This window comes from Stegodyphus dumicola, chromosome 11 (assembly GCF_044657685.1).
Source record: "Stegodyphus dumicola isolate Sdum_Otavi_A_Nest chromosome 11, ASM4465768v1".
Classification (NCBI taxonomy): Eukaryota; Metazoa; Arthropoda; class Arachnida; order Araneae; family Eresidae; genus Stegodyphus; species Stegodyphus dumicola.
This window is the reverse complement of record NC_140778.1, coordinates 46,311,185-46,323,241: the sequence shown is the minus strand read 5'-3', so window position 1 is coordinate 46,323,241 and position 12,057 is coordinate 46,311,185. Positions and strand designations below refer to the sequence as shown.

The 12,057-nt window shown below is 32.8% G+C and overlaps 1 protein-coding gene across 1 annotated transcript; it reads left to right on the top strand.

The window, feature by feature from the left end:
* The first annotated feature begins 8,162 nt into the window (after positions 1-8,162).
* On the top strand, positions 8,163-11,236 carry LOC118193969 (uncharacterized). The gene has a single exon (XM_035365142.2). It carries the CDS (start codon positions 9,504-9,506, stop codon positions 10,704-10,706), a length of 1,203 nt encoding a protein of 400 aa, XP_035221033.2. The 5' UTR covers positions 8,163-9,503; the 3' UTR covers positions 10,707-11,236.
* Positions 11,237-12,057: the final 821 nt, after the last annotated feature.

The following is a 12,057-nucleotide window of genomic DNA, read 5'->3' as shown; positions in this document are numbered from 1 at the left end:
CCTCCTTGAGCAAAATCAAATACTTGAGAACAGCTTAGTAACTCCACTTTTGGATGTACTAAGTTAGATCACAATACAATTTTTTATCTAACATGCTAATGTGTGAAAGTTCCACCTATAGGTGAACTGAATCATGTATACCTGCAGTTAAAAAAAATTTCCAAGGAAGATGACTTTTTGGTACTTTCCATTTCGCCGGCGCAAATCTCGTCAAGCAGACTTTGTTGGCGACAGCATACAGTATACACATAAAAAATGTTAACATATGTTAGTTGTAAGAATTTTTATTTTGAAGGCATAAACATTTTAATATGGTTTAAAATTTTGTAAAAAGCCAATAAATAAGTAAAAAGATATTAAGAATTTACTATGCTTTCATGGTTCAACATCCCTATTCGCCGCTTCTTATCACATGACCTTAAGTGATACCATTTCACGTAAACTACGCTACAAAAATCTAATTCTCTCAGCAATTATCTACATTAATTTCAAGTTAAATCTTAATTTGGAATGCAAGTTTAAATGCAAGAATTATTTCAATTCGTACGAATAGCTTACTCAGAAATTATGTAAAACCACAGTGCTTTACTTTCCTAGTGCATTGTCATTAGAATTGATGAATTTAACCCTTGATTTTGCCTTTTCTATATTTTCGCCTTCCGGTGAGCGATGTGATTGCATCCTAATTGACTTAATTACCGTGAATGGCCTTAGGGCATAAAACTGAACTATCTTGTAAAAATTCTATGTAATTGTATGGCAGTATTGAAAGAAACAATCAGTCTGATAAGAAATGGCTGCAACTTGTTTTGAAAATGAAGCGTAAAAGGTTACCAGCGAAGATATTCCATTTGGCAACAGTTGTACCATTATTGGCTACTTTAATCATTTGCACCGGCAAAACGGAAAAAGTACTGATTTTTTTTTTTTTTTTTTCTTTTTAATTTTTACCTGTTAATTTGAGGAGTTAATTCAGCTGCCATTTGAATGTTCTTATGTGGTGGTTATCAGTCGTGTGTTTTTGCCATTTTTTCATATATTTCTTTAGATAACCAGTCACTATGCATTTATCTGTGAGAGGTGAGTGAATGTACATCTACATTTATTACAAGTGCAAGGGAAACGTGCCGTGATTGAATGTTGTATGAAAGTTGGTTTAATTACTACCTTTTTTGTTTGTCTGAAATGTTCTGATAATATGTGTTTGTGTGAGAGAAAGGGAAGTACGAATGGGCTCGAATGGCAATGTAGAAAGCAAGGAAAAGTGAATGTGCATGATTAATATTTTTTTCGTCTTTTCAGCTCAATCCTAGAAGATGGGAAAAGTCAATGCAGTGCGCAATGCTGAGTTTCTACAATTATGTTTTTTAAGTGAAAAGAGATTGCTGTGTACATGGGCAAAGCTAAGGTTGTGCGCAATGCCGAGTTTGCGCACAACCTCTGTTTTTTTTTTTTTTTTTTTTTTTAAGTGTAAATAGATTGATGTGTACATGGACACGGAGTTTGTGCAATTCTTTGATATTTATCGAGCAAATACAGATCGCTGTGCAGAAGGGCAAAGTAAGGCTGTTTGTGATGCCGAGCAGTAATGTAACATATTTTATGTGCAATGTTTAATATATTTTTTGTGTAGTTTAAATTTGTATTGTTGTTTTAATTGTAAATTATATTTTAGATATCTTTTATTTAAATCACATATTTTAATTGTTTGGTTTTGATATGTTGATAATGCTTTCCAATTTATATTAAATATCGATAGTCCGACGATTTACTCAACAGTAGTAAAATTGTAAACTTTGACCCTGTAAGTCCTTATTTTAATAGGTAGTGTTTGCTATCATAATTACACTTGATAATATGAGTTTACTGATAATATGAGTTTACTGATATGTGTGTATGTGAAGCATTGCTTAGTGTTCCAGATTTGTAGTATTTATTTTATCTTATTTCCTTTCATCGTGAGAAATGAGATTTTTTTATTTATTAATGTGTAGAATTCTTGTATGCCTACAGAGAATATGATGTGATTTAGGAATTTAAGAAACAGTGAAAAGAAAGCTGTACATGACGTTATTATGCAATAAAAATAATTTTCTTTTTTTACTAATATAAAGTTTAAAATTTTTAGAAAATAATGAAGACTGTTCACTTACTAGTATGTAAGGGATTGTATCATTCTGTAGCAACAAGGTAATTTGTTGAACTGATAAAATTAAAATGTTCCCAAATATGAATTAAATTTTTTAAAAATCTTTTTATATTTATATAAATGCTAAAGTTTAAAAATCTTTCAAAATACTGAAGCTGTATGAAATACAAGTATAAGAGAGTGCGATGTTGTTTACCGTTTTAATAATTGGTACAATTCTCTTACTATATCACAGTAATATGAAATATAAAGAATTTATTATACTTATTTCTATATCTACAGAGAATACGTTGTGACGTCACAAGCTTAATCTCACCCATTTATGGACGTCACTTAGCTCCAAATTCGCAACTTCGTTTATGCAGCATATTCCAAGCTTTTACAAACTTGCCAAATTGGCGTTTTAGTGGGCTAAAGCCCATTGGTTAGAATAGAGAGAAGGGTTACTGTTGTATTCTTCTTTTGACATTTAAATGATAAAATGGACGAATGTGGTAAGATAAATTTGAACGTGGTTGTAAAATTTGGAAAGAAAGGAGAAAAGAGCATTACTTGACTGGTGTGTAAATGATGGTTTACTTAATAGCCATTAGTAGGTGTCCTGTTTGTAGGAAGGAAATGCGTAGGTCGAATGTCGTTACAGAGGATATTTTTTACTCTCATTTTGTGAATTTATGTGGCGATGCCAGTATACAGATTCTAGTTCAGATTATTTTAGGAAGTTTTTGGATGCTGTTAAGGAATTTTGTTTGACTGAACACGTGTTAATTCGTAAATAAGGTAAGTGGATATTTCCTTTGTGTAGTGCAAAGATGAATTTCCTTTTTTTATGTTATTTCACTGCTTGATTTAAAATGTAGTTTATTAAGATTATATATATTTTTTTGTTGGCTGCTCCTTTGATTTTTCAAGTGAATATAGTTTGATGCGTACATGGACAAAATCAAGGGAGTGCACAAAGTCTAGTTTGTGCAATTCTCTAACCTTTTTTTAAGCGAAAATAGGTCGATGTGTACATGGATACAGAATTTATGCAATTCTTTGTCTTGTTATTTTGGCTATGTGTAGCGATGATTTTTTGCGCAAAAATTGCCATTATACAAGCCAAAATAACAAGTCAAAGAATTGCACAAACTCAGTATCCATGTACCGCCAAAAATCGCCAAAGGATACCCGCAAATATACTTTTACCAGCACATTGTCACTGTTTTTATTATTTTCACTGAAGATGATGAGAAATTTATTTCAGCCACACAAGTATACCATGCTGCAAAAGAAATATACAATTTTCTTAATGTAGATATTACTTAAATTTTTTCCCCTGTTTCAATTTCTGATGCATCTAAAGAAATATCTTTCTCTGTCTTAAGAAGGGAGAGGATAATTTTTAAGAAGTATGATTCCTTTCTTATGGCTCTATTATATACTGAACAAGAATTACTAAAGTACATCTGTACTTAGAAAATAATTGATAAATTTGCTAGTAAGAAGTGAAGGGAAAATGTTATTAAACCTTTTACTTAATAGTCATCTAATTTAATAACAAATTCTTTTAATTTTAAAATATTCCATTAAATGTTTTAAGAGTTTGATGTTTTATTTCGCTTCAAAAAGAATATTTAATTTTTTTAACATATCTGATGTAGAGGAAACAATATAATATTTATAAAAATATAAACATTTTAAAATTGAAACAGAGAGGCATGTAAATACTTTATTGGGAACCTGATAAATTTTACTGCCAACAGTCATCAAACTCATTTAATCTGCCTCTGATTCTCCCAAGTTAAAAATAAAGTTCCATCAGAGGATCAAAAAAGGTACTTACCCGTTAAAGTGGCCCTTTTGTTCCTGCTGAATACTAAAGATAATAAAGCCTCTTCCTTTAATAAGTAATTACAAATCATTCTTTATATAATAACATAATTGGCACATATATATCATACAGACAATATTCCAGTCAGCTACTGTCTTCTTGGCTATATCGATTCTCACACTCAACAAATGTCAATTCACTTTGGTAACTGTTAATGAAGTAGAGTAAAGCTATAACTGTAATTTTAGAGCACTTTGACTACATTCCTTTTCACATGGATATTCACTCATTGCATAGCCATTGTTTATCCATATTCAAATAAAGTACTATATCATGGCCATTATAACAAATACTATTATTTGATATTATGGACTCATTACTCTTAAAGTACTTCACTGCTTGCTGATCTGTTGAAGTTCCAAATTTGAATTACTGTTTTCAAAATGTAAGAAAAAATGCAGCAATAATATTTAATTTATATCCTTCCACACAAAAATATCAGTGACTTATTGAGCATTCAGTAGGGTGCATAAAATGAAGTAATAATGTTATGAATGTATTTTGACATCACTCTTATCCATTAATGGCACTTAAATCATGTTGCTGGATGACGGTTTTACAATAGACAGAAAATATGTAAATGCCATAAAAACATAGAGAAGATTTTGAATAAATGGAAAGGTTTCAAGAGTTACACATTTTATCAAATGTCTTAATATATTTCACACATATGGGGTTGCTCTACAGCAGAGGCATAAACAAGATTTGACTAAAAACATTCGAGAAAGCATCTATTTCTCTTTTGCAAAATCAGATGTGAGATCAGATCAAACAAATCAAATCAGATCAGACAAATTATAAACTCAGATCGGTTTAATAATGTTAAACATTAAGTGGGTTTATCTGGGAGCTGGACAATTCTGGTCTTTAGTATTTGGTCACAATATGGGGTACCTAATATATTATTAGGTACTCCATATTGTGACAAAGATTGATTCAAGTTCGTCATCAGTAAGTACCTATTATTATTTCATAAAGGGCATGAGGAAAAATAGCTATCACTAACAGCAGCTCTGTGATTAGATTCTGCATTTAATTCAGAAAGAGCCAAGTTTATCAAAAAGTACATAAAGTCACAGTACACATATGGTACTGAAACATTTAGTCATGCTTGGGAATTTAAGTATTAGAAGTATTTGATACTGGTAATATACATGTGACATATATAGCACATCTGGGCAGTCAACAGATGCAAGCGTTAATTATTAACGGTTACACAGTGGACAGTGCCTATTTTACAAAAATATCTTGAAAACCATTTGAATGAAGCCAAAAGAAAAACTTATCTGTACATGAAACCTGTGCTCAAAGATAATATAATCTATATATTGATGCTATGATAAAGGCAGCAGAATCTGAAATTCATAATACTGTACATATAATCTTAACTCATTGATATCTCATTTTTGGGCAGTCTGAATATTTAAGATGTTACTAGGTAGGAGGTTCTCTTTCAATCAGGAAAAAACAAAAATGTTAACCTGCAGTGCTAATTAAGACATCACAAAACAAAACATTTCACGTCTTTTAACATTTACATACCACTGTAAAAAAGGACTCTAGTGTAAAAGATTCAAATTTGGGAACGGGTAAGGAAATACAAAACTCCTAAAGTCAACAGATTCTGATTAAGACAAAAAGTTTAAACCTCTTCTATCAGCCTGATCATACATTAAGTGAAACATCTCTTTCATCACAGGATTTCTTACAGAGGACAGATAAGCAAATCCTGCTGTAAGCCAGTATTCCTTTAAAATGACTTACAATTTTTCTTCCATAAATTAAATATTTCTCTTGTGCAAACAAACAAATGGTTAAAGACAGTATTTTGATCCAGAGACAAACTACATACCTAACAGTGAGGTTTACTTCCCACATAGAAAAATTTTTATTGCATTGATAAGTGAAGATTCCTCAAGACACAAAAGTTTTTTTCTACAAATATACACATTTCCTGAAATTGATTTTCTGCCCAAATGCTTTAGTATAAATTAATCTTTCGAAACCTAAGGTTCCTTTTTGTGTGAAAATGTACATACTTGTTTAAATGATTTGTTACATAAATAATATAGATGGCATTTCTCTCTTGTATGAAAAAGCGTTCTTAAATTACTCTTTTCTCAAAATCATTTCAAACATACCTCAATTCTTCTCTTCAGTATGAATAAGCGTATGCTTATTTAAGCTATTCTTATGTCTGAATGATATCTTACATAGTTCACATATATGAGGTTTCTCTCCAGTGTGAATAAGCATATGCTTGTTTAAATTAAACTTTCTACTAAATGATTTCTTACATACTTCACAAATGTGAATTTTCTCTCCAGTATGAATAAGCATATGCATGTCTAAAGTACGCTTATGTCTAAATGACTTCTTACAAACTACACACACATGAGGTTTCTCTCCTGTGTGAGTAAGCATATGCTCGTTTAAATCACGCTTTTGTCTCCATGACTTGCTACATACAACACACACATGAGGTTTCTCTCCTGTATGAATGAGCATATGCTTGTTTAAACTACACTTCTGATGAAATGACTTGTTACATACTTCACAAGCATTATGTTTCTCTCCTGTGTGAACAAGTATATGCTCGTTTAAACTACGCTTTTGACAAAATGACTTGTTACATATGTTACACACATGAGGTTTCTCTCCTGTGTGAATACGTGCATGTTGCTTTAAAATATACTTTTCTCTAAATGACTTGTTACATACCTGACACAAATGAGGTTTCTCTCCTGTATGAATAACCATATGATTGCTTAAATTGCCATACTGTCTAAATGAGAGATTACATACCTCACAAACATGAGGTTTCTCTCCTGTATGAAGAAGCATATGAGTGTTCAAACCTCCCTTTAATCTGAATGACTTATTACATATCTCACACACATGTGGTTTCTCTAGTGTGTGAATAAGCATATGCGTGTTTATATCATATTTTGTTCTAAATGAGTGATTACATTTTTCACACACATGAGGTTTCTCTCCTGTGTGAATAAGTATATGTCGCTTTAAACTAACCATATGTCTAAATGACTTTTTACATATATCACACACATGAGGTTTCTCTCCTGTGTGAATAAGCATATGCTTATTTAAACTGCATTTTTGTGTAAATGACTGGTTGCATTCCTCACACACATGAGGTTTCTCTCCTGTAAAAGTATGCATGTGCTCTTTCAGAATAATGTTTTTCCTTAAAGATTTGCTATACACCTTTTAGAACACGAAACTTCTGCCCTATGCAAGTACTAAATGCCTAGTAAGTAACAATTTTGAAATCATATACTTACTGCATATCTAATTGGATGCAAAATGAGTTGCTTAACAGTACATTTTACCTAAACTTGTTCTTAAATGCTTCCCACTAGCATTCGATATCTTCTTGCAGATACACATATTTGATTTAAAAGGTATTAATGCATTATTCATGAGAGATCTCTAGTGTGTGATAGAAGCATGCCTTGATTTCCAGGAACGCTTCATTAAACATTAATTTATTTATTTTATCTCACACAAGTACGATTTCTTCCCCGAGTATATGTATGATTAATTATGAATTTATGCAATTATGCAATATATGGTACTGTATATTAAGTTTCGATTTTTCTACAGATGGCAGTCAGTGCTTCTTCAGTTTGACAAAAATTACTTTACCCTCCACATTTCACCGCACACAGTTTGCAGAGTGTTTTATAAGCACAGCATCAAAAGATACTTCATATTGATTTAGCAAAAAATACTCTCATTTATTACCCAGTATACACATTAAGCTAATCTATAATAATAATTTGTCCTCACCAAAGAATATAAATATTTTCGGAAGGTTTATCTTACGCACCGACAGACAACCGTTTTCTTTTGCACCGCACCCTCTAAGTATTTCTGCCCGCAAGGCGAAAAATCAAACAAAGTCAATTTAGAAGTAAAGGTTAAATAATCTTCTCTGTATTGTTTCAATTTTAGTACATGTACTGCTGAAGACATAAAGCAAAGAACGTCTATCTCTAACAACACATATTCTTTGCGTAAAACCTATGAGCCTCATAATTGAACCCTTCCTTTATCCTACGTATTCCTTCCTCTTTAACTGAAGTTTGATTTTTCGCCGTGCGGGCAGAAATACTTAAAGAGTGCAAAACAAGATGTCTCTGTGTCTCTCGCATCAAGGTTCTTTAGGTCTAAGGCTGACCATGACGAGCGTTGCTGTTGAATTCACCGATGCAGTTTTCGCCCATTGATGCAGAAAGACTTAGCGGGTGAAAAACAAGACATCTGTCAACTTTGTATGTTTAACAATACCTCATATGTACCTGGGTTGCGTGTCATCGTTCAGGCAATCACCCCGATCTCTCTCAACATAGTTGCTAAAATTGTCAGCTTCACGTCGAAAGATATGCCTACTACAATATTTCTGTCTGATGTTCGAAAAGAGATACAGATTCGCCAGGGATAGGGCGCTTCAGCCGGGGAGTCCTTTACAAGGATCAGTTTGTTCTTCGATAGACGTAGTCGTAATATAGTGTAAATTCTTAATTAAGCATGTAGATATACTCGGGGGAAAAATTATATTTCTGTGAATACATAATGAATTTTTAATGAAGTGCTACTAGAAATTAAGGCATGCTTGTATCATTCGCTAGGTAAGTCTCTTGCACAATATGTATTGCTGCTTTTATGAAGATATTCACATAAGTATTTTTGCAAGATACTGAATGCTAGCTTGAAGCATCCAAAAACTAGTTTAGGTTGTACTGGCAAGAAACAACCATTTAATCAGAAACTATGTTAAATAAAAACACCATCTGTACAAATGAACCCTTATTTATTTGGCCTATTCAGTAATAAAACGTAGTGAATTAACATAACTAAAAAATTGAAGATAACCAAAAGAATGAGAGAAAATATCTGGGCAATAATTAAAAGGAATGTAATGTTAAATAAGATTATACCAGTGACAATGTAATTTTGATTGAAAAGAATAGTACTGTCACTGGGTTATTTAACTATGCTTCTTTTGGCACATTTGTCTCTCACTCCATAAGATTAGGAACTTCTTGAATTAAACCACTGTGTTTAATTTTTGTAGACATTTGTTTTCCTCAGAGACTGGCGTGAGTAATTTACGTCATCTTCCTTGACTGCAATTGTGCTAGTTCGGCATAATAGCTGCAATTCTGACCATCAAGACTTTATATACAGCAGATGCACGCGGTTGATTCAAATACCAAACAGTCATCTGCCACCTTGAGGATGCATTGTGAAATTTATTTATAGAAATCTTAACAACCACAGGGTAAAATTTATCTTAATCAGTCCCTGTTACATCTATGCAGAACTAAAATATCATTTTGACATATGAAGCAAGTTATGTGATATCAAGGTTTCCCAAACACTTTGTATAAAAGATAAACTTCACCCCTAAGAGCTACGTAACAGATCATTTGGAAAAAGCAACATTTTAAATGCATGTTGTTCGTATCCATGCAGGACAGACATGTGATGGATGAGGCGCACAATCAATCATTTGAATTAAACCATACTTTGAACAAGCAAATGATTACACACACACTGCAGAGACCTCATGTGTGTGATGTATGTAACAAACCATTTACCCATAAGGGTAGTTTGCTCAAGCATATGCTTACTCACACAGAAGAGAAACCTCATGTGTGTGAGGACTGTAACCAATCATATAGATATAAAGGTGATTTAAGAAGGCATATGCTAATTCATACAGGAGAGAAACCTCATGTGTGTGAATTCTGTAACAAATCATTTAGCCGAAAAGGTAATTTAAAAACGCATGTGCTTATTCATGCACGACAGGAACTTAATGTGGGTGAGGTACATAACAAGTCTTTTACTCCAAAGAGGTATATAATGCGCAGTATGCCTAAACACCTGGGAAAGGAACCTTATGTATGTGAAGTATGTAATAAATCATTTAGTTATAAGGGTAATTTAAAAGTCCATATGATGATTCACACAGGAGAGAAACTTCACGTATGCAAGCTATGTAATAGGTCATTTACTCAAAAGCCCGCTTTAAACAACCATATGCTTCTTCACACAGGAGAAAAGCCTCATGTGTGTGAAATATGTAGGAAGTCATTTAGAATGAAGAGTGCTTTAAATAGGCATATGCTTTTCCACACAGGAGAGAAACCTTTTGTGTGCGAAGTATGTAACAAATCATATAGACAGAAATGTGAATTAAACTTGCATATGCTTATCCACACAGGAGAGAAACCTTATGTGTGTGAAGTATGTAACAAATCATTTAGATCAAAATGGGAATTAAATGCACATATGCGTTTCCACACAGGAGAAAAACCGTATGTGTGTGAAATATGCAATGAATCATTTCTTCATGCAAGCTATTTAAGGGAGCATATGTTTGTTCACACAGGAGAGAATGTGTGTGAAATATGTAACAGATCATTTCTTCGTAAAAGTTCTTTAAAGGAGCATATGTTTATTCACACAGGAGAGAAACCTTATGAGTGCGAAATATGTAAAATATCATTTCGACAAAGGGCTACTCTAAGGAATCATTTGTCTATTCACACTGGAAAGAAGCCTCATGTCTGTGAGGTATGTCAAAAGTCATTGACAAGTAAAGATATATTAAACAAACATATGCGTAAGCACACAGGCGATAAACCTTGATTATGCTATGTGTTAAAATGGCATTTAACTCTTCAAACTCGAGTTTGGGTCTATAACACAAAATTCCTGAAAACTATAATGAGAATGAGGTATTTTAAATTAAAATGTCAGAATGCTGTTAGTTTTCACCTCAAATCAGTCTTTTTTAATACATTAATTTCTTAGATACATTTCATGATGCACATAAAGGTATACTTATTCAGTGATGCTAGAAAAAGCCATACATGAATTTCCTTGCTGGCTGGAGAATTAAATGTTTAATTTAAATAATCTTTTCCATATTCTCATAGAAGAGAAACTTTGCATGTGTGAGATACGTAGGAAGTCAAAATCAGAATATAAACAAGCATGTTCTTATCCACACAGCAGAGAATATCATGAGTTGTTTGGTACGAAGAAGAATTTAAAGAAACATGTTGTTTGTTAATAAAAACCGTTATTATATATGCAATAAGGATTTGTCTATGCTGTAAAATAACCTCATTAAATCAGGTATGTCATTTGTTTTTTGTTCTAAATGCTTAATAAACCTTTTTTTTTTCTCCTTTATAAACCATGCCCTTCATTAAGCAGTATGAGAATCAAACAAATCTCATTTAAGCAGGATAAGTATGTCTGCAGGACACATAGATGATTTTAAAGGAATCTTTATCTAAAGCAGTATTTGTTTATCCTAGTATTTTATAACAAGCCAACTTATGAGCGAAAGATTTAAAGCAAGGTGGCTTTAAGAGTTTTGCATTTCCCCTACTGTCCAATTTAAAATTTGGTTAATCTTTGGATTATGGTAAGTTGGCGATTTTTTGGCGACCAACCCTGCTACAGCAACCTGCTAGTTTTTCTTTGGACGCCATTTTGTTTTCATAAAGAAAAGGCGTGTTTTTTTCTTTTTTTTTTTTAACTCAAAATTTTTTTTCAATAATCTGCCAGCTGAATTGCGCTTATGCTAGAACTTATATGGAACAAAAGTGCTTAATCATGAGGAAGATTAGGTGCGAAATTGGGAGAAAGTGCATAATCGCCCACTGCTTCGCGTGTTTTTAAGAAGTACACATATATGGTAACAGTGGCGGCTCGTGGCTAAATTTAGTGGGAGTGCTGTTCCAAAAAAATTTAACCTTTAAAAATTGTCTAAAAGGATTGGATTATTTAATTATGTCAAAGCACACGAGGGCTATCTGCCTAAAGGGAGGGATGCCTTCATGCAGGACCTTCTAAGGAAAACTGGCTTGTATACATGTTACACATGGGAAAAACTACGAAAACGCCGATGCAGTCAACCCGTTCGTGGGATTCGAACCTCGGACCGAACTACCAGTGTTCAGCGTCTTTACCGCTCGGCCGCTGATGG

Coding starts and splice junctions, on each gene's coding strand:
- LOC118193969 (XM_035365142.2), top strand. CDS start 9,504: ATGTTGTTCGTATCCATGCAGGACAGACATGTGATGGATGAGGCGCAC.